This window comes from Acomys russatus, chromosome 5 (genome assembly GCF_903995435.1).
Source record: "Acomys russatus chromosome 5, mAcoRus1.1, whole genome shotgun sequence".
NCBI lineage: Eukaryota > Metazoa > Chordata > Mammalia > Rodentia > Muridae > Acomys > Acomys russatus.
This window is the reverse complement of record NC_067141.1, coordinates 26,589,229-26,612,145: the sequence shown is the minus strand read 5'-3', so window position 1 is coordinate 26,612,145 and position 22,917 is coordinate 26,589,229. Positions and strand designations below refer to the sequence as shown.

At 49.4% G+C, this 22,917-nt stretch overlaps 2 protein-coding genes and 1 long non-coding RNA gene across 3 annotated transcripts; 1 reads left to right on the top strand and 2 right to left on the bottom strand.

The window, feature by feature from the left end:
* Window positions 1-3,144: 3,144 nt before the first annotated feature.
* LOC127190004 (uncharacterized) lies at window positions 3,145-3,856 on the bottom strand. Its single transcript, XR_007830682.1, has 4 exons — window positions 3,820-3,856; window positions 3,605-3,660; window positions 3,485-3,524; window positions 3,145-3,206 (listed from the first exon to the last, which is right to left on the bottom strand). It is a non-coding gene; the product is annotated as an uncharacterized LOC127190004 (long non-coding RNA).
* A 10,010-nt stretch (window positions 3,857-13,866) lies between these two features.
* On the top strand, window positions 13,867-14,559 carry LOC127190003 (ragulator complex protein LAMTOR5-like). Its single transcript, XM_051147054.1, has one exon. It carries the CDS (start codon window positions 13,893-13,895, stop codon window positions 14,163-14,165), a length of 273 nt encoding a protein of 90 aa, XP_051003011.1. The 5' UTR covers window positions 13,867-13,892; the 3' UTR covers window positions 14,166-14,559.
* Window positions 14,560-15,307: 748 nt separating this feature from the next.
* Pold4 (DNA polymerase delta 4, accessory subunit) lies at window positions 15,308-16,865 on the bottom strand. The gene is made up of 4 exons (XM_051147053.1): window positions 16,562-16,865; window positions 16,226-16,315; window positions 15,918-16,029; window positions 15,308-15,550 (listed from the first exon to the last, which is right to left on the bottom strand). Exons 1-4 carry the CDS (start codon window positions 16,656-16,658, stop codon window positions 15,526-15,528), a joined length of 324 nt encoding a protein of 107 aa, XP_051003010.1. The 5' UTR covers window positions 16,659-16,865; the 3' UTR covers window positions 15,308-15,525.
* Between the last annotated feature and the right edge of the window lie 6,052 nt (window positions 16,866-22,917).

The following is a 22,917-nucleotide window of genomic DNA, read 5'->3' as shown; positions in this document are numbered from 1 at the left end:
GCTGCTGAACACAGCCAGCCCCTGGCTGGCCCCTGCGCTAGTCCCAGGTGTGTTGTCTTCTGGGAAGATATCTCTGACAAAGGAGAAAGGACTCAGCTAAGAGAGGAGGGCAGGGCAGGAACGCCAGGAACATGGAGCCCAGGTAGGAAGGGACTTGGTTAAAGGGATGCCATGGTGGAACCAAAGGCCCGGGAATAAAGTAGCTTGGCTTCAAGGCTTCTGACAGTGGGTTGTAGGGCCAGCCCAAGGCTGGTCTGAGCAAGCAACTGTCCTTGCAAGGATACTTTTTCTAGTCGGGACCATGTTGGAGCATGAGGGCCTGTGAAGGGTCCACGTGACTGGATAGCTGGCACACTAAGTTCCTCTGTGCTTGCAGCTTGTCTCTGAGTCTAGGAGCTTCTAGCCAGCTGTGTCCCTTATACCCAAATGTACGCCTCCCAGTGAGCATCTCTTCCCACATATAACCAGTTACCAGATTCTGATGGTCTTTCTCCAAACCTCTCCCTTTGTCCCCGCTTCCTCCACCTTGCCTGTTACCATGCCTTCATGGTTTCGAGGCCTTTATTGCTGTCTGTGGGCTCACACCAGGTTGTGTCATTCCATCAGCCCAGCGGCTAGGTTCTTCTAGAAACATTTCTTTGCTTTCATATTATTCCGTGTCTAGTGCCTTCAGTGGTGCTCTCCATGGCCTGGCAAGTGCCCATCTGACTTTCTTGTCTTCATGAATCAGGGCCTTTCTCACACTGGCACCAGCTGGCCTTTCTAGCATTATCTTCCAAGACGTCCTTAGTCTTCGTTCCTTCTTTTTTTTGTTGTTTTTCTTTGTTTGTTTGTTTGTTTTTGTTTTTTGAGACAGGGTTTCTCTGTGTAGCTTTGGCTGTCCTGGACTCGCTTTGTAGACCAGGCTGGCCTTGAACTCAGCGATGCGCCTGCTTCTGCCTCTGCCTCTGCCTCCGAGTGCTGGGATTAAAGGCATATGCCACCACGCCTGACCTCTTACTTCCCCATACAGGGTTTCTCTGCGTAGCCTTGGCTGTCCTGGATTAGCTTTGTAGACCAGGCTGGCCTTGAACTCACTTCGATTCGCCTGCCCCGCCCCCTCAGTGCTGGGATTGCAGGTGTGCGCCACCAGCACCCAGTGTCTTTCAGTCTTCTTAGACTACACCAACAGCTGTCCCTTCAAAACACGTTTTCAGCTCCCTGTGCTTGCTGCTGCTGCTCTCTCTAGCTAGAAGGGACCCTCTAACCTTTCCCTTCACACCCAAGAAATATTTACAGGACTGGGGAGAAGGCGAGGTGTGTAAGGTGCTTGCCATGCAAACCTGACGTAAACTCAGACACAATAGCACAGGCACCTGCAGTCCCAGCGCTACTGTGGGGAGATAAGAAGACAAGTGATCTCTGGAAGCTGATGCATGCATCAGTAAAGAAGAGAGAGTCTATCTCAAACAGGCAGAGGGCCGGAACTAACACCCAAGATTGTCCTCCGACCACCATATGGCATGTGTGGGTCCACATACACACATACACACATACACAAAACAAAATACTAGGGCACCAGGCACATGGGCAAAACATTTCATACAAATAAAATACAAATACAATAAAAATAAGCAACAAAAAAATAAAATACAAAGAATTAAATCTTTTGCCGGGCGTGGTGGCGCACGCCTTTAATCCCAGCACTTGGGAGGCAGAGGCAGGCGGATCTCTGTGAGTTCGAGGCCCAGCCTGGTCTACAATGAGAGTCCAGGACAGCCAGGCCTCTGTTACACAGAAAAACCCTGTCTTGAAAAATCAAAAAACAATAACAACAACAAAAAAGACCACATGCTGCATGATTCTATTTTTTTATTTTCATTAAAAACATTTTTATAAGCTGGGTGTGGTGGTGCACACCTTTAATCCCAGCACTCAGGAGGCAGAGGCAGGCGGATCCCTGTGAGTTTGAAGTCAGCCTGTGTGTGTCCAGGACAGCCAGGACTACACAGAGAGACCCTGTCTCGAAAACCAAAAAAAAAAAAAAAAAAAAAAAGTTTTTTATGTCTATGGGTGTTTTGCTGGCATATATCTGTGCAGTACACTCATGAATATGTTTATGCAGTGCCCCAAAGGCCAGAAGAGCCATCAGATCCCCTGGGGTTTTTTGTCTGTTTGTTTAGATTTAGTTCTTTTTCTTCTATGTGTATGAGTGTTTTGCCTAAATGCAATTAGGTGGAGCATGTGTGTACCTGGTCCCTGGAGGTGAGAAGAGGGCATCTGATCCCCTGGAACTGAGGTTACCGATGCTGATGGGCTGCCATGTGGGTGTTGGAATTGAACCCAGGTCCCTTGCAAGAGCAGCCAGTGCTCTTAACCACTGAGCAGTCTTTCGAGCCTGCATGATTCTCTCTGAAATGTTCAGAATAGGCAAATCCATAGACACTGAAATATGTTGGCTGTTGCCAACTTGGAACCGACTGCCAGTAGCTGCAGAGCTTCTCTATGGAGCGACTGGAATGTTGCTGAACCAAGTAATCATGTTAAAGATATGGCCCCTTGGTTAGGATATATCCTGCTCTTCCATAGACTCACGTTCAGTTCCCAACACTCATATTAGACGGCTTGGCTTACAACCGCCTGTAACTCCAGCACCAGAGCAGTCCAGCCTCTGCAGACACTTGCACTTATGTGCACATACACACAATTAAAATAAAAATACCCCTACCACATATACATAAATAAAACATTTTGTAAAAATTTAGCTGCGCTTGGTGGCACACACCTTTAAATCCAGCACTCGGGAGGCAGAGGCAGGCGGATCACTGTGAGTTCGAGGACAGTCTGGTCTACAAAATGAGTCCAGGACAGTCAAGGCTACGCAAAGAGACCCTGTCTCGAAAAAAAAATTTTTTTTAAAGATGTGCATTGGTGCACATGTATGTATAGGACATCTGCATGCACATCTGTGTGAGGGGTCAGATCCTGGAGTTACAAAGAGTTGTGAGCTGCCATGTGGGTGCTGCGAATTGAACCTGAATCCTCTGGAAATTAGTGCTCTTTACCACTGGGGGGAAAAGCCCTTGCTGCCAAGCCTGACAACCCAAGTTCAATCCCCAGAACCCATTCAAAGGTAGAAGAATCAACTTTACAAAGTTGTCCTCTGCCCTGCCCTCTGACTGCACACCTGCACACATACACACCTGCCCTGCCCTCTGACTGCACACCTGCACACATACACATCTGCCCTGCCCTCTGACTACACACCTGCACACATACACACCTGCCCTGCCCTCTGACTGCACAACTGCACACATACACATCTGCCTGCCCTCTGACTGCACAACTGCACACATACACATCTGCCTGCCCTCTGACTGCACACCTGCACACATACACACCTGCCCTGCCCTCTGATTGCACACCTGCACACATACACACCTGCCCTGCCCTCTGACTGCACACCTGCACACATACACATCTGCCCTGCCCTCTGACTGCACACCTGCACACATACACACCTGCCCTGCCCTCTGACTGCACACCTGCACACATACACATCTGCCCTGCCCTCTGATTGCACAACTGCACACATACACATCTGCCCTGCCCTCTGACTGCACACCTGCACACATACACACCTGCCCTGCCCTCTGACTGCACACCTGCACACATACACACCTGCCCTGCCCTCTGACTGCACAACTGCACACATACACACCTGCCCTGCCCTCTGACTGCACAACTGCACACATACACATCTGCCTGCCCTCTGACTGCACACCTGCACACATACACACCTGCCCTGCCCTCTGACTGCACAACTGCACACATACACACCTGCCCTGCCCTCTGACTGCACACCTGCACACATACACACCTGCCCTGCCCTCTGACTGCACAATTGCACACATACACATCTGCCTGCCTTCTGACTGCACACCTGCACACATACACATCTGCCTGCCTTCTGACTGCACACCTGCACACATACACACCTGCCCTGCCCTCTGACTACACACCTGCACACATACACACCTGCACTGCCCCTGACTGCACACCTGCACACATACACACCTGCACTGCCCTCTGATTGCACAACTGCACACATACACATCTGCCTGCCCTCTGATTGCACAACTGCACAATACACATCTGCCTGCCTTCTGACTGCACACCCGCACACACACACACCTGCTCTGCCCTCTGACTACACACCTGCACACATACACACCTGCCCTGCCCTCTGCACACCTGTACACATACACACCTCCCCTGCCCTCTGATTGCACAACTGCACACATACACATCTGCCTGCCTTCTGACTGCACACCTGCACACATACACACCTGCCCTGCCCTCTGACTGCACAACTGCACACATACACATCTGCCTGCCTTCTGACTGCACGCCTGCACACATACACACCTGCCCTGCCCTCTGACTGTACACCTGCACACATACACACCTGCTCTGCCCTCTGACTGCACACCTGCACATATACATGTCATACCCTGCCCTCTGAAAGAACCGTAAGCTCTTTTTGTTTTGTTTTGTTTTGAGACAGGGTTTCTCTGTGTAGCCTTGGCTGTCCTGGACTCACTTTGTAGATCAGGCTAGCCTCAAACTCACAGTAATCCACCTGCCTCTGCCTCTGCCTCTGCCTCTGCTGGGATTAAAAGCATGCGCCACCACTCCTGGCCAGTAAGTTCTCTTAACTGCTGAGCCATCTGCCCAACCTAGATACAAACATTTTTAAGAAGAATGACTGAACTTGAAAGGCTGGCAGCAGCAGGTGCTGGTGAGGACATGAGGCCCCTACACTACCTCCACTCTTCAATTCTGGTGGTTGAGCTCAGGATCTCACACATGCTGGGTCCACACGCTAGGAATCATTGAGCCTAATCCCCTAACACTGTCTTACATGCTGATGGGAATGTAAAACGGCAGACTCATTTTGGGAGATGAATTTACTATTTATTCTAAAATTTAATAGACGTGGCCTGGAGAGATGGCTCGGTGGGCAGGTGCGCCTCTTTAGACCAGGCTTGGGCTTCCAGCAGCTCACAGTCACTCCAGTCCCAGGGCATCATCTGGCCTTGTGGGCAGTGCACAGTGGCACAGTGCACAGATAGACATGCAGGCAAAACATCCATACACATGAAATAAAATAAATATTTAAAAATAAATAAGTAAAATTGAATACACATATGCTATACAACCCAGTAATCTGAGTTTTTGGCATTTACCCAAGAGAAATGGAAAGTGTACACAAAGGCTTGCACATGACTGTTTATGACAGCTTTATTCAACAGGGTCCCGAACTAGAAATAAATGAAAGTATCCACCAGCGAATAAATGGCTAATGCTTCTGGGCTTATTCACATCATGGAATATTACTCAGTCATAAAAACAAATGAGTTTCACTTGACTCATTGTGACCTGCCTCTCCCCCAGGCCTATGGCCTTTAGCCATGTGACAGAGTCATCAGGTATTCCTGCACTCCTGCCGGGGCTGGCAACAAAGGCCTCACTCTTCTCTGGTTCACTGGGTGGTGAAGCACAAACCCTCTATCTCCTGATCTCACTCTGAGCCCACCATCCTTACTCACATCCGCTCCCTGGCTGTTGGCAGGGAAGGGCAACACGGCCTCAGCCTCCTTTCCCGTCTCCTTTTCTCTCTTTTCCTCTACTGCTCCCTCCAGCTTTGTCATAGTTTAATTTTCACAGGCCTCCTCTGCTGCCTGACTCCCCTGCCTCCCTTCCCCTCTAACGCCTCCTTCTCACTGCCTCCAGGTCGTGAACAAAGTGCCTGATATGCAACAGTGTGTCTGAAGCTCATGGAGGTGACCTTTTTTTTTTTAATTGTATATGAGTATTTTATCTGCAGAAGAGGGCATCAGATCACATTATAGATGGTTGTGAGCCACCATGTGGTTGTTGGGAATTGAACTCAGGACCTCTGGAAGAGCAGGCAGTGCTCTTAACCTCTGACCCATCTCTCCAGCCCTATTTTTTATTTTTTGAGACAAGGTTTCTTCTCTGTGTAGACTTGACTGTCCTGGACTTACTTTGTAGACCAGGCTGGCCCCAAACTCACATGACTTCGAACTCCACCTGCCTCTGTCCTGTCCCCAACTTCCCCCTTGAGTGCTGGGACTAAAGGCATGCAGCTCCCCCCTCCCCCCAACAAGATTTCTCTGTGTAGCCTTGGCTGTCCTGAAACTCCTTCTGTAGACCAGCCTGGCTTCAGCTGGGCGTGGTGGTGCACTCCTGTAATTCCAGTACTCAGGGATGCAGAGAGGCAGGTAGCTCTCTGAGTTCGAGGTCAGCCTGGTTTGTAAATTGAGTCTGAGACAGCAAGGGTACTCTTGAAAAAAAAAATAAAACAAACAAACAAACAAACAAACAAAAGATCAGGCTGACCTTGAACTCACAGAGATCTGTCGGCCTCTGTCTCTGAGTGCTGGGATTACAGGCATCTGCCACTGCACCAGCCCATATATATATATATATATATATGCAAATATAACATACTACTGTCATCTGCAACAAGCCCAGGAAGTAAAGTGTTTGTCGATAGCTCCTTTGCTGTTAGGAACCTATGGATTATAGTCAAAATATATTATTATGTTATTTTTTCTTGTTTTGTCATTAATTTTTTTTCTTTTCTTTTTTTCTTTTTGTTTGTTTTTTGAGACAGGGTTTCTCTGTGTAGCCTTGGCTGTCCTAGACTCACTTTGTAGACCAGGCTGGCCTCGAACTTAGAGCAATCCGTCTGCCTCTGCCTCCCGAGTGCTGGGATTAAAGGTGTGTGCCATCACGCCCAGACCTTGTCATTAAATTTCTTTATTTGGTGTGCATGTGTGTGTGGGTGCGGGTATATCATGGCATGTGTACAGAGGTCAGGGACAATTTGCAAGAGTCAGTCCTCCCACCAGGTATGTCCTGGGATCAAACTCAGGTCAAGTCTAGCAGCAAGGGCCTCTGCCCTCTGAGCCATCTTCCCAGCTTTCATAGTTCCCTTTTCTTTGGCTGTAATATCAGTGAGATTTACAGTGAGATTTACTTGTTTACATTTATATTTAGGTCCTCAGTTAAATATGAAGATGCCATGTAACATCTTTAGCAGAGTTATATAGTTCAAGAACCAAACTGTGTAGAATGCCCCTAGTGACGCCTGGCTTTGTGCCCTCCTCCAGCACTTCTAGTTTACCCTTCCTGCATTTTTAAAAATTCAAACACATAGTTTACTTCTCTTTCTTTCCTAAAACAAAAAGAGTTTACTACATATTTTACAATTTGTCTTGCAAATCAGTGCACATGAGCCAAGACCTCTTCCCTGTCTCTAGCTGTGGTGCCACACCGGGCAGCCCCCGTGGGCAGGGTCAGAGGTTGCGTTGCGTTTTGCTGTTCACACAGTGTCACAATGAACAGGCTTGTGCACATGTTGTTTTGTTTGTTGAAGCGATTCTTCAGGGTACGTTGTAGCACTGGGCTTGTGAGTCCAGTGATGGAGGTATGCGTCACGCTTCCTTCAGATCCTCGCAGAGCCGGGCTGTTTTAAACTTCTTGTTTCTGGTGCACCTGGCTGGCAGAGGGTGCTGTCTGAGGTCACTGGAGTGAAGCTGAGCATATCATGTATTTATGGGGTGGGGCAGGGCTTTTTCTTCCACATGCTACCCACACCAACAGGTGTCCCGCATGTGCTTGCTAACCAACTAAGTGGAAGTGTTTGCGTTCATTTTAGAGTCATCATACTTGAACTTCTGCCAAATCTGTTGTCTTGACAAGTTACCCCTTGTCCCAGTGTTGGGGCACTGCCAGGAAAAAGGGGAAATGAGCCTGCTAGAAATAACTGTTTGTTTGTTTGTTTGTTTGTTTTTGTTTTTCGAGACAGGGTCTCTCTGTGTTAGCCCTAGCTGTCCTAGACTCACTTTGTAGATCAGGCTGGCCTCACAGTGATCCTCCTGCCTCTGCCTCTTGAGTGCTAGGATTAAAGGTGTGCGCCACCACGCCCAGCGAAATAACATTTTGAAAGGATACCTACCCAGGAAGAGGTAGGAATCCCTTCTCTCCCAGTGACTGCACCACAGTGAGTCCAGACATAGCCACAGGAATGTTGCAGTGTAAGGCACAGTGGCCTTTTACCCTATGACATTGCCCCCCCGCCCAATTATCATCATCGTTTTTCTTTGACTAAGTCTCAAGAAACCCATGTTGACCTCAAGCTCACGGTGTAGCTGAGGCTGGCCTTGAACTCCTGGTCTTCCTGCCTCCACCTCCCAAGTGCTGAGATTGTAGGTATGGTTCATTAAGCCTGGGTATTTCTATTATTTTTAATTTTTTTTTTTTTTTTGAGACAGGGTTTCTCTGTGTAGCCTTGGCTGACCTAGACTCACTTTGTAGACCGGGCTGGCCTTGAACTCACAGTGATCCACCTGCCTCTGCCTCCCAAGTACTGGGATTAAAGGCATGTGCCACCATGCTCAGGTATTTTTAATATTCTTTAAACACATAGGCATGAACTTGGTAATACATTATTTATTTATTACTTATTTATTTATTTATCTGGGGTTTTTGAGACAGGGTTTCTCTGTGTAGCCTTGGATGTCCTGGACTCATTTTGTAGATCAGGCTGGCCTCCAACTCACAGTGATCCACCTGCCTCTGCCTCCTGAATGCTGGGATTAAAGGCGTGTGCCACCATGCCTGGTGGTGATAAATTTTATGTGATTGTCTAATTGTTAATTTAATTAAATAATTCAAAATTACTACTCAAATAATTTTTTTCATTTTTTTTTTCTTTTTCTGAGGCAGGGCCTGACATTCTAGCCCTAGCTGGCCTGGCCTAAACTTACTAAGTACATCAGGCTGGCTTTGAACTCACAGAGATCCACATGCCTCTGCCTCCTGCACACCATACCCAGATTTACTCCTAATTTCTTTCTTTTTTTTAAAAAAGATTTATTTATTATTTATACAGTACTCTGCCTGTGCAGGCCAGAAGAGGGTACCAGATCTTATTATAGATGGTTGTGAGCTACCATGTGGTTGCTGGGAATTGAACTCAGGATCTTTGGAAGAGCAGCCAGTGCTCTTAACCTCTGAGCCATCTCTCTAGCACCCTACTCCTAATTTCTAAGGCACAAATTACCTTCCTGTCAAAGGCAACTAATACTATAACTTTCTTATTTTATTTTTTAATATATTTTATTAATTTATTCATATTACATCTCAATTGTTATCCCATCCCTTGTATCCTCACATTCTTCCCTCCCTCCTGCTTTCCCCCTACTCCCCTCCCCTATGACTGTGACTGAGGGGGACCTCCTCCCCCTGTATATGCTCATAGGGTATCAAGTCTCTTCTTGGTAGCCTTCCTATCCTTCCTCTGCGTGCCACCAGGCCTCCCCATCCAGGGGATGTGGTCAAATATGGGGCACCAGAGTTCGTGTGAAAGTCAGACCCCACTCTCCACTCATCTGTGGAGAATGTCCTGTCCATTGGCTAGATCTGGGTAAGGGTTCGAAGTTTACTTCACATATTGTCCTTGGCTGGTGCCGTAGTTTGAGCAGGATCCCAACTTTCTTGTTTTAATCACATTTATTTATTTTTAGTGGTAATGAGAGGCACAACATGCCATGATGCATGTGTGGAGGTCAGAGCACAATGTGCGAGAGTTAGTTATCTCCTTCCTCTGTGTGTCATGAGCATCATCAGATTGGCTGGTGAGTGCCTTTACCACTGAGCCATCCTCCCAGCCTAATAGCATAAGAGAGAGGGGGGAGGGAGGGAGGGAGAGGGAGAGAGGGAGAGAGGGAGAGAGAGAGGGAGAGAGAGAGAGAGAAGGAGGAGAAAGGAGGGAGAGGCTGTTGCTGGGATCAAACCCAGGTTTTATACTAAACACATTTTTTAAAAATATTTATTTATTTATTGTGTATATATTGTTCTGTCTGAACGTACACCTGCACACCAGAAGAGGGCACCAGATCTCATTATAGATGGTTGTGAACTACCAAGTGGTTGCTGGGAATTGAACTCAGGACTTCTGGAAGTGCAGTCAGTGCTCTTAACTGCTGAGCCATCTCTCCAGCCCCTAAGCACATATTTTACTACTGAACCACACATTCAGCTTATACATACATATTCTTGCCTTTATAGCCATCAGGTACTTAAAGTTCGCTCCTGCTGCTTATATTCTGCTCTTACAAAGAGTGTTAGCCCGTCACCTTAGACAGGTATTTCCACATTGTGTGGACCTGCAAAATCAGCTTCCAGATAGAGACTGAAAGAGACTTGTCAGCATTTATGATTTCAATGAAGGATGTCAAACTAATATCCTTGAGGTTGGATAAATTTGCACCTCAGCTGCGTAGGACTGTAATGGCAGGATCCTGGCTGATGATATAGGGCATGTGGGGAAAGCTGGACAGTGCCAGGTGCTCCCACCATGATGACTGTCTCTGCTCTGTCCCTCAGTGGGTCTGAATAGGCTGCACTGAGTAGGCTAGCCACTGGAAGCCCAGGCTTGCCACAGGAACCTGACAGAGGAGTGATTTAGGTAGAGCCTAGGTTTCATTAAAGCTTAGGAGCAGCCTTCACGTTGTAAATTATTTCACAAGCTGGAGGGACAAATAGAGCAAAACCAGACATGAACGTAAAGTGGACGGTTGTCACCAGAGAAAAGGTAAAACCCTCTCCAGCAGTGAGCACACCTGTCACAATGGCATGCCGTAACAGGTACAAGCAGGCCAGCACAGGGAACACTGAGGGATCTTTTTTTGTTCATTTGCTTGTTCCTCGAGACAAGGTTTCTCTGTATAGCCTTGACTGTCCTGAACTCACTTTGTAGACCAGGCTGGCCTCGAACTCACAGCGATCTGCCTGCCTCTGCCTCCTGAGTGCTGGGATTACAGCCATGCGCCACCACACCCTGCTATGGTTTATTTCATCTTATACTTCCAGGTAACAATCCACCACTGAGGGAAGTCAGGGCAGGAACTCAAGCAGAAACCATGGAGGAATGCTGCTTACTGGCTTGATCCTCCTGGCTTGCCCAGCTTACTTTCTCATACACCTCAGGACCATTTGTTCAGAGATGGCATCACCTACTGTGGACTGGGCTTCTTGTACCTCAGTCATTAATCGTGAAATGCCGTACAAGCCAATCTGATGGGGACATTTTTCTCAGTTGAGGTTCTCTCTTCTCAGTTTCTACTCTGTATCATGTTGACAGAAACTTCTGAACACCCCGCAACACACACACACACACACACACACACACACACACACACACACACACACACACAGAGTTTGCTCAGCCCTCTGCCTTACCCTTCAAGGCCTGGGTACCTCCCATTTCCCTGAGTGAGTGCTTATTTACTGTGACGGCGCTGCTCAGCTCCAGCTAGACCGTGATAGGTGTCAGAGGCATATGAAGCCAGCCATAGGCCACACCAACACATCTTCCTGAAGGGGTTTCATTTATTTTTATGTTCAAATGGCTATATCAAGTTGGGTGGTGGTGGCGCACACCTTTAATCCCAGCACTCGGGAGGCAGAGGCAGGTGAATCTCTGTGAGTTTGAGGCCAGCCTGGTCTACAGAGTGAGTTCCAGGACAGCCAGGGCTATACTGAGAAACCCTGTCTCAAAAAAAGCAAAACAAAAACAAAAACAGCTGCTTCCCACACATCACTGCAGTCTTGAGTCAGTGTAAAATTGGCATATTTTAAAAGACAAAACACAAAACTACTGAGAATACTCGGAGACTCTGAGGTGGATGGTCTAAGAAGCAGGTACACTGAACCCAAAGGCTTGGTACAGATGAGGGTAAGCAGGAGGGGTCATTTGCACTAGAGGCATCTGCAGAATTGTTGCTGTACACCCCCACCCCAGATGCTCTCTGCTTCCAGAGACCCAGGCGCCTCTCTGTCTTTAGACTCCTAGGTTGCCTGGGGGCAGCACTTGTATTACAGGAGGCTTTTTTTTTTTTAAATTTCCCCCACAAGTAGGCCTTATCTCATCAAGTCCATCCTAAACATCTGGAGTGCAGGTGTTTGGCTAGCCTGCCGGGGCAGCTGTTTGCTGTTTACTGGCTGGGCAGAACATTTCCCTCTCAGCCTCAGTTTCTTTATCTGTAAAGCATAGACAGCACTTACCTAATGAGATTGTGCAGTACTCGGCAGGTGGCAGGGGAAGCTCTGCAAGCATGCTACCCTACCCAGCAGTGGGAGCTCTCGGTGAGCAGCATCTGCTCCTCCAGGATCCCCACCCCTCAAACCATCCTCTCCAGTACCTACTCTTGCATGCTCACAGTAGATTTCCTTAGAGTCCCCAGCTTTCCTGACCTGAACAATGACCTCACTCAACCACGACATCACATCCTGCCCTGGGGCAGCACTCTTGACTGTTCACACTGTGTAATTAAGCTGCTGTGCTACTCCATCTAAAACAAAGGACAAAAACAAACTGTCCCTTTGATCTCATCCCTTTCTAGCTAGCACTCCAGTCTGCACTCCTCTACAGTAAAGTGCTCCTCAAAGAAGTGGCATGTGCTCCCTTGGGCAGCACAGACACTGAAACTGGAATGACAGGATGGCATGGGGTCTGCGAAGCACCGCACATTGTTCTTCCTCACAGTCCAGTGTCAGAGCAGAGCTGCTCCTGCCATTGTCGCCACCTGTCCCCAGCACAATGCTGCCTTTAGCCAGTATAAGTCTTTCCTCCCTTTAAGAACAAACCAAAGCTGACAGACTCCCTGTCCCCACTCTCAGGCAGGCTCTTAGCATCACAGCACAAAGTTGTTCTTATCAAAGTGTCCAGGGACTTGTGTGTGGCTGAATCCAGCAGGACCCTCTCAGATTGCATTTTACCAACTTCTTGAAAACCCCCAAGGCTGAAACTCTCTGCCAGGACTCTCCTGGCCCTCCGTTCCACCACTGGTCTTTCTCTGGCTCTGCAGGCTATACACCCAGCCATCTCCTTTGTTCTGTTCTCCCAGCTCCGTGGGTTGGGCTGTCCTCGGATCCCTCTTTTCTCAATACTCTTAGTATACTGAGTGGTTGATAGACTTGGTTTTTTGTTTTGTTTTTAAGATAGGGTTTCTCTATGTAGCCCTAACTGCCTTGTAATTCCACCAGGCAGGCTTTGAACTCACAGAAGATCTGCCTGCTTTTATTTTTCAAGTGCTGAAAACTTTTTGGAGACAAGGTCTTGCTGTGTTGCCAGACTGGGTTGGAAACTTCCTGAGTCAGATTCAAGAGTATCGGGATTCCGCATGCACACCACTGTGCCCAACTCATTCTTGTGACCTTAAATGCCATTTAAAAGTTCCCCAAAGTTATATCTCAAAGATAGACCTCTCCAGAACTCCAGATTTATCATCCCCTCTGCCTACACTTCACTGAGGTACATTTGCAAATACTTCAAATGTAACATATTGACTGGGGGTGTACCTCAATAATAGACCGCTTGCATACTATAGGCCAGGCCCAGGCTCTGCCCGCAGCACCGCCCCCAGAGGCCAAACCAGCAGAAGCTCTTGGTTTTGGGTTCCCTTCCTACTCTGCTCTTCCCACAGTCCTCCCTATTAACTATGGGATATCTGATCTTCCAGCCACTCAAGCCAAAACCTGTGGAGTTATTTTTGGCTCCTGCTCCTAATGGTCAGTTGTCCCCTCAGAATAAAATCTGGCCACTTCTTACCAGCTCCACTCCCCACCATGTCACCTCTTTTCAGGCAGGTTTCATTAGCCTGCTGAGGAGCGCCGTTTCACCACCTGTCTGCTTCCCCAGCTCCACAGACTGTCTCCAGCTGCAGTCATATTTACAAAACATAAGTTCAGTGATGTCATTCCTTAAAGCTATTGATAACTTTATGGGTCCAGGGCTGGGGCTGACAGCGGGCAAGATGGAGGCAAATTTGGAGCAGCATTTGGAAGACACAATGAAGAATCCATCCATTGTTGGAGTCCTGTGCACAGACTCACAAGGACTTAATCTGGGCTGCCATGGTACCCTATCGGATGAGCATGCTGGAGTGATACCTGTTCTAGCCCAGCAGGCAGCTAGGCTAACCTCTGACCCCACTGACATCTCTGTGGTATGCTTAGAATCAGACAATGGTAACATGATCCAGAAACACAATGGCATCACAGTGGCAGTGCACAAAATGGCCGCTTGACATCTCATGTCAGCCTGTCACAGGGATTCACTCCTACCTGTGTCACCTAACTTGTAAAACTATTAAAGCTCCAGAAGTTAGATCATTCAAAAAATAAAATAAAATAAGCTATCCATAGCTCCTCTCATTGTAAAGTCCAGATTTCTTCTCACGGTCTACACTGTCCAGTGGGACTGGCCTGCTACCTGTCTGGGCTCATCCCCTTCTGCCTTCCCCTTGTCCCCTGTGTTCTGACCTTCATGTTCTTGTGTGAACAGTCTGGAAATGTTCCTGCCACTGAGCCTTTCTCCTCGCCATTCTTTCTGTCTAAGACAGGCACACAGACATGAGCATTCTCTCCCTTACTTCGTTTGTGTGTTTTCAAATGCTACTGTACTATGGGGCTTTTTCTGTCCAGCTCTCACCTTGACGTTCTCTGACCCTCTACAAAGCCCTCACCCTAATTTTACTTAATGTTGACTACCACAGGACATAACAGATTTTCATGTCTGTTTTGTCTATATTTTCAGTAACACCCCAGGGGGACTTATGTGCCAGGAACTCAGTAGCTGCTTATGAGCTGGGCATAACAGGCATGCTTTGCCGATGGCTACTCTGTGAAGGTGACTTAGAGTACCTGTCTAAGTACTACCAGGGGACACCTAAGGCCACTCAGCTTTGAAAAGACTGCCTTAGGCAGACAGATATCGAAGTCTGGTGGTAATACACAAGCCTTTACTCTCAGCACTTGGGAGACAAAGGCAGGTGAATGTCTGCGAGTTAGAGGTCAACCTTGTCTATACAGTGAGTTCCAGGACAGCCAGGGATGCCACACAGAGAAACCCTGTCTCAAACACCACCACCACCCCCTCCGACAAAAGGGAGGTAACAAAAATCCTATAGTCTGCCTACTTGCCTTTGGGGAACTGATAGCTACCAGAGGGCCATATTAAGGGACTAAAGGACAGACTTCAGGCTCCACGTACTTTATTGCAAGCATTACTGAGCTTCTAGATTCAAGAGCTCAGCCAGTTGTGTCCTCAGCTAGATGCCCAACAAGGCAGGCTTTTAGGTCATCTGCCTACATCTGGCTTTATGCCAGACTGTGCTGGATTTGCCACACCATAGGTCAGGGTGTGGGAGTCTGACCTTTTGGTCTTATCTGGTGGTCATGAGTAGGCCCTGGAGGACCTTAGCTTCAGCTGCACAGGTCCTCAGGAGCTTCAGAAGTTGTTTTTTTGACAGACAAGAGGCTGAACCAGGAAGACCTCCCAAGTCAGTCTGATGTTTCTCCAGAGCCGAGCCGAGCTGAACAGTGTCTACTGTCCTCAAGTTCTTGGTTGCTAGGAGGTGCCAAGGGGAGGACAACCTAGGTGGTACCTCAGATTGGGTAGAGATGCCAGAGGCTGTGGAAGACAGGTGGGGGGTGGGGAGGGGGGAGGAAAGCATAGCTAAGTCAGTTCTAGCCCTTGATGCACCTTCGCCATTTCCCAGCTACTGTCATGGCTCTATGGCTCGGGTGAACACCACAGTGCTCATACATAGCTCCATGGGCCCTAGGTATATTCTTCCGCACCAGTGGCTCATAGAGGCCAAGGTTACTGTAGAGATCTGTCTTGAGTCAGGCACCTAGAAGCGCCTTTTTGCTTGTCAGGAAGGACCCCCTAAACCTGTACCCATGTCTCCAAGTCAAAGCAGCCCCTATGCAGACAGAGAGCGGCAACTCCTGGAGAAGGCCCCAGTTCCCCTGAAAGCTGTCTGGCCTGTCCTGACCTGCATTGGAAGCGGGGGTCTTCAGGGTGTGTCTTCAGCACCTGGTGCACCTCTAGGGGAGGCTTCAAGCCCATCTGCTCTGCCCGATGCCAGCGCTGCAGCCGTGTGATGCCTGCCAGGGAGGAAAGAAGACTCAGGACAGGGAGAAGAGTCTAGACTAGAGGATACAGAGGGCAGTTTCTTGAACCTCCAGTCTCAGAAGAAAGGGTCCAAGAGTTAGGCAGGCACCTGGCTTACTTTTGAGACATCGACGATAGAACTGGTTCAGAGATGTACCTGATGGGAGGGGCTGGAGGTGGGGTTCTCACCTGTGCAAGGCCCATACTGCCAGGCCAGGTCAAACTGCCTCAGCAGCTCCAGCTCTGCTTCCTCCTGGCTGAAGGACTGGGTGTCTTCCCCTGCAATTAAACAGGGCTTCTCAGGCCCATCCAGGCCTTTGCCTTACCCTGGACTTAGAGCTGTGCCACTGTACCCTGGCTATCTCCTCACTCGTCTGCCTTTGCCATCTTGCAGCTAGACAGCTCACCGGAAGTGCAAGACAACGCTAGCTTCCCCTTCTAGCCAACACACACACACACACACACACACACTTCTTTCTGGTGCCTGCATGTCCATTCTTCCTGCCACCCCCACATTTCAGAGACCTAGTTCGGGAGCCAGCTCCCTCTTGCTGTGCCCAAAGGGCCCCTCCCTCTTCTTCACAACAGGGTAGGAGTCAGTGATGAACCGCTTCCGACCCATGGCGGCCACCCAGGCAGGCGGAGCAGGAGGCAATAGCGGAAAAGAAAACGCAGGGCAGCGGGCCTGTGAGAGACAGCTGCTGAGAGTGAGAGAGAGGAGCAGAGAAAGATGGGCCAGCGATGGACAGACAAGTTGACCCAGACAAGCAGAGAGAGGAAGTCCCTAGGTTCCAGGGGATGACGCCTGTCTTCCGCCCCCACAAGCACACAAGCATCAGAGACCTAAGCAAATGACAAGAGGCCTTTGCGGGGCGGGGCCCTAACTCTAGCCAATGGCAGCCGGCAGGGGGCGGGGCATCTGCGGGTTCGCAGTGAGGAGGGGCTAGGCGGAACCAAGGACCTGTCAAGATGCCCCAGACTTCACCACCTCCTCTAGTCCCTCATTGGTCTACTTGAGTCCCTAGGGACCTATAGAGAGTTATCCTCGGCCTCTCACTTCCCGTTTTTCCTTCCTAGGCAAATGTTCTTTTCAGTCTCACTAATCCCCGTGGCCAGTTTGTAAGTCCCCTGAGCCCTGCTGGAACCTTTTACTCCTGTCGGTTGGCCCCAGAGTGCTGTGGGATCAGATCTGTAGGCCCAAAGAGTTTGGACTAATCAGGCCCTTCCCTGGTCCTACGGCCCCGGGAGACCTGGCTGGAGAAGCCCATGGGCTCAGAAGGCTCCTTTCTCACAGGCTGCTGGCAGAGACACTGTCCACTCAGCCCAGGCGTGCGGCTGCTGTGTCCTCTGTCAGGTCCCACAGCCTGCCTCTGTCCACTTTGCCAGTCAGGAAGGTTCCATTCCAAGCAGGACGCCGTGAATCTAGTCCCCACTCCCCGTAGATTCAGATCCCCAGTCCTTAATCAACAGATCTGCTGCTGTTTCTTCCAAATGTGTACTTGAGTAGAAAACAGTATCAATAACCCTAACCTTTATGAGGGACTTGCCATGTGCCAAGTGCTGTTTTAAGCATTTCCTACATACTAACTTAAAAAAAAAAAAAGTTTTTTTCAAGTGGGAAGTGTAGGTAACTTGTGCCCTGGGTTCTAGCCTTCCTTGTGCTCCAGAAGCTTCCAGGCTTACATGGTCGAGGGACATACACAATTGTCAGTCCTGGGCAGGAGGGCAGGAAAAGAACTCAGAGTTAAAAGAGGATGTTAGACACGGGGAGAAGACCTCCAGGAGGTGGATTTCTGTAAACAGTGCCTCTCAGTTCTCTACCGTGACCTTTGTCTTGGGGCTCCTGTCATCGCTGACTCACCCCTACTCCCACCTCCCCCTCACCAACTTCCTGGCATCGGGTGAAAGTGCTGGCCAGTGGGAGTCTGGGAACCAGCGCTGGGCTGACCCAGCACTAATCACCCTCTGGAGAGCCCATCCTTCTTCCTTCCAGGGCACAAGGTCTAACGATGGCTGCTGGGAGGCCTTTTCCCTCCTTTCCTGAAGCTCTGTGATGTGGCTTAGGTCTGATTCCTGGACAAGTGCAGCCCACATATGGGGAGAGGGGGAGTGAGGGAAGGGACAGAGAGGGTTCTCTACAAGAAGGGAAGGCCATGGGGTTAGGTCTAGCCGGACAGTGTGCTCTATAGTGGGCTAGTTCCTAGGCTCCTTGGGACTGACCATTCCTCCCTAAAAGGGCCTCAGAAAGGGACTCAGGGGCTGTTCCCGAAGGTATGTGGCACCCACTTCCTGAGTCCACAAAGCCCAGAGGGATCAGGGAACCATGGGTGGGGCAGACCCCTCCTCATTCCTGGTCCCTCCCACCCCTGAAAGCTGATAGCCGTGGGGCCTACACCGCCCAGGGAGCGTGAAATGGGGTGTGCCACTGGGCCGCCACAGCAGCTCCCACTGCTGCCTGGGCCTAGTCCCCTCTCTTCTTTGGCGCCCCTGACACCCTAAACTGCTCTGTGGATCCCGGCTGGGCCATCTCTACCTGCTCCCCTCACCCCCCACCCCAGTTCTGCCTGGCTCAGGCCCAGCTAGCTTCTCCCACGCTGTCTGGAAAGATATTTCCCGTGGGCCTTAGCTTCCCTCTGCCCCTAGAGATCCAGAGTATTCTGCCTGAGTGCAGAAACTCTAGCACTGCCTTCTGGCTGGGATGTGAGGGAGCTCTTCCTAGGATGCATGCTCTCTTCTCCCAGTCAGCACTGGGAGCACCCTGGGCTGCTGAGCATCAGATGGTTCTCTAAGGAGTTTGGAGAGCTGACTAACCCTCGGCCTCCTGTCTTTGGGGGTTTCCCTTCTTTCTTCCCTAACCTTATCATTTCCCCTTCCCACCTAGAACTCTGCCTGATGCAGGCAGCTTTCTGGGCCCATCCACTAAATTGCTGTTCAGTTCTGAGAGTGGAGACCAGGCTGGTGATCTGTGTTGAGGGCTCAGTTTTGTCTTGTATTAGAAATGTCCTTGGGCCAGGCATGGTGGTGCACGCCTTTAATCCCAGCACTCAGGGGAGGAGGCAGAGGCGGGTAGATCTATGTGAGTTTGAGCCAGCCTGGTCTACAAAGTGAGTCCAGGACAGGCAGGGCTACATAGCGAAACCCTGTCTTCTAAAACAAAACAAAACAAAACAAAAAAAAAAAAAAAAAAAAAAAAAAGAAAAGAAAAGAAAGAAAGAAGGAAAAAAATGTCCTTGGTCAGCACTGTCCTCAGAAGCTGGTGATGGAACTAGAAGGAGTTAACTGTTGCACCTTGGAAATACCTACAGGAAATACCTAAGTTCAAGGTCAAAGTCCAGGGGAGACCAGAAAAACAAACAACTTGAACAGAAAGAAGCCCAGAACTGGGGCTGAGAGTCTCTGCTGACTGCTCCAGTGGAGAGCAGATTAAGCTTGCCTTAATCTTTACTAAGTGTGGCACATTCGCACACACACACACACACACACACACACACACACACACATCCTGAAATCCCCATTCTCCAGGGTGAGATGGGTCATGTGGAGAGAGCCATGTAGAGCTGAGAAGACAGACAGGCAGAAGAGAGGCGGGAGGAGAGCAGCTACACAGGGATGTGAGCGCTATCCCATTTCTTTCCTTCTTCTTAGCACCCCCCCCCCCACCTCCTCAGGCCCTGCTACTCACTCTGAACTGAAAACCAGTCTAGCCCAGGGGATTCTGAGCAGACAGAGGACACCCCCAAAATGTGTTACTTATGCTGCCTTCATTCCCCCCCCGCCCCAGTGCCCTATTCCTTCAGGAGCTCCTCCTTGCCTCTCCACTCTCTCAGACACAGCTCCTGTGCCTGGCATTTCGAGTTCCATGGGTTTAAAGGGCAAGGGAATAGGAAGTTGTCCCTGGGTCTCTAGTGTCCATTATGCCCATGAACTTTCCACATCAGCTCTGGTCAGCTCCCCTTTCACCCAGTCAAAGGTTTTGAAGAAATTCTGGGAAGATCTGAAAACGTGCCCTTCTGGTCATCCCTCACTTTGGCCACCAGGTGTCAGACTTTATCCAGGAGGAAAGAAATCTTAGTCCCTAGGAGCCCTCTCCCCGAAGACAAGGCAAATTGAGGCGGGACCTCCAAGTTATCCCTGAACTAGTAGGGCCTGTAGGCTAAGATAAGCAGGGCCGGGACTCAGACACACAGCTTTCTCACAACTGCCCCCTCACTGTCGTTGTCACTAGTCTGCTGGCAAGGGTTTTGTCCCCAGCTAGTGCATTTGTGTACCAGACAGAACACTCTGGACCTCTAGGGGCTGAGGAAGATAAAACCCACTGGAAATACCTTTCCAGACAGGATTGAGAGGACACAGGAACGTTTATGGCTCCAGAGAAGAAGGGAGAAGTCAGAGGGACTACCACCAGAGTGTGCAGCCGCCCCAAATTGCTGACCTTTGTGTTCTGGGCTGAGGGGAGCAGGGGGCTGTCCTCTGCCTCCCCATTTTGGTGCTGGTGAGGGGCCCCTGAGGTCTGGCTGTTCTCTGATGAGGTGTGGTGATTTGCCTCTACCCAGAGCCGCCTCCAGGAAGCTGCCTTCTCTCCTAGGGGGGGGGGGGGGGGGGGGGGGGGGTGTTTCATCTCCTGGGCAACTTGGGCACAAGGGCATTTCCAAGCATGTAACATGGCAGAGGTTTCCAATACACGTGCGCTCTCTGGAGAGGACAAGGGGGAAGTGAACCCCTCTCATCTCCACTCTGGCTCCTTTCCCCCTCGGATCACAGGACTGCGGGGGGGGGGGGGGGCAGTGCATCTAAACAAGAGGTGGAGGTGGGGTATAGAGAAGGCACTCCCCAAGGCTGAGCACCAGCAAGACAGGCATGGCGAAGTCAAGAGAGGAGGGCTCTAAGAGGAGGTCCCCTAGAAACGCAACCCTTGAGTGCTTGTGAGCCACTGTGCCAGATGCTACAAGCAGATAACAGAAGGAACAAAGGCAGGCACAGAAGGGAAGAGACGCTTCCTGTGGGGAGCACTGAGGCTCACACACACAGAAAGCTAGGGTGGGGGCCACGGGGTCAGAGAGCACTTCAGAACTCTCATTTTTTCCTTTCCTTTGTTTGTTTGTTTGTTTCTTTCTTTCCTGATTTGTTTTTTGAAAGACTCTTGTAGCTCAGGCTGACTTTGAATTTACTATGTAAACCAAGGCTGGCCTTGAACTCCTGATCTTCTTCCCTACACCTCCCTAGTATTAAGGTTACAGATGTGTGCACACCTGCTTGGGTTTTTGACATATCTCTTATAATTTCCAATCACAGTGACAGGGTCTTTGGCACTGTACCCTATAGAGCATCCCCGTGGTCCCTGTGGTCCCCGTGGTCCCCGTGGGAGACGAGTAGCTCCTGGTGGAAGAGAATTGCTGTTTCATGTACATTTTTGTCTCAGAGATAATGAGGTGCCTTTGGTTATCTAAGTTACAAAAGTTACAATCTTGGGTTGTTGTTAGTTTGTTTTGTTTGCTTTTTTTGAGACAGGATTTCTGTGTAACCTTGGCTGTTCTGGAACTCACTCTGTAGACCAGGCTGGCCTTGAACTCAGAGAGATCTGCCTGCCTCTGCCTCCCGAGCGCATGGGCCACAAGGCTTGGCAAAAGTCAGGGTTTTTTGTTGTTTTTTTGAGATGTTATTTGTTTTTTGTTTTTCTTGGGGTGGTGGGGTTGAGGCACTTGGATTTGAACTCAGTGCTTCAAAAACAACAAGTGGGCTGGAGAGATGGCTCAGTGGTTAAGAGCACGGTCTGCTCTTTCAAAGGACCCTGTTCAATTACCAGCATCCACATGGCAGCTCACAACTGTCTTTAGCTCCAAGATCTGACACCCTCACACCAATGCACATAAAATAAAATATTAAAAACAAAAACAAAAACAGCAAATGCTCTACCACTGAGCAATATTCTTAGTCAAATATTTATTACCTTTAATTATGTGTACTTGTGTGAGGGTATGAGCATATATATGAGTGTAGGTTCTCACAGAGGCCAAAGGAGTCAGAGCCCTCTGGAGCTGAAGCCACAGGCTGTTGTGAGCTGCTCTGTGCGTTCTGGGAATCAAATCCAGGTCCTCTGCAAGAGCAGTTTGTGCTCTTAACCACTGAGCCATCTCTGTAGCTCTGGCAGGTTACAACTCTTAAGCAAGGTCTTAAGAATCAGAAGCCCAGGTATTGAAAGGCCAAGATACACATCAAGACTACCTGGATCCCTCAGGTATCACAGAAGCAGAGCACTGCTCCAGCAGCCCTGTGTCCTGAGGGGGAAAGGTGCAAAAGTGGAGATGAGCCGGCAGTAGTGGCGCACGCCTTTAATCCCAGCACTCCAGAGGCAGAGGCAGGTGGATCTCTGCGAGTTCGAGGCCAGCCTGGTCTACAAAGTGAGTCTAGGACAGCCAAGGCTACACAGAGAGACCCTGTCTCAAAAACAAAAACAAAAGAAAAAAACAAAAAGAGTGGAGATTAGAGTGCTTGACTCCCCCTCTCCTCTCCAGAGAGCACATGTATATTGGAAACCTCTGTCTTGTTACATGTCATGTTACATGCTTGGAAATGCACTGTGTCCAAGATGATGCCCAGCAGATGAAACCCCTCACCTAGGAGAGAGAGCAGCTTCCTGGAGGCTAAGAGCATATTGAGGCGGCTCTGGGTAGAGGCAAGCTGTTTCTGGTTTGGTAGGAAATGACACAAAAGGGACTCATAAGATGCTAAAATCACCTGGGTCTTCCCTGTGGCTGTCCAGCAAGCGTTTGGGTTCCCTGCTTTTTCTCTCTTCAGTCTGTACCCCAAACCTCTCCATTCTTCAGCGTGGCTAGACACTGAGAGTATGTGTTCACTTTGCTTGCTTCACCCTGTAGCTTTGC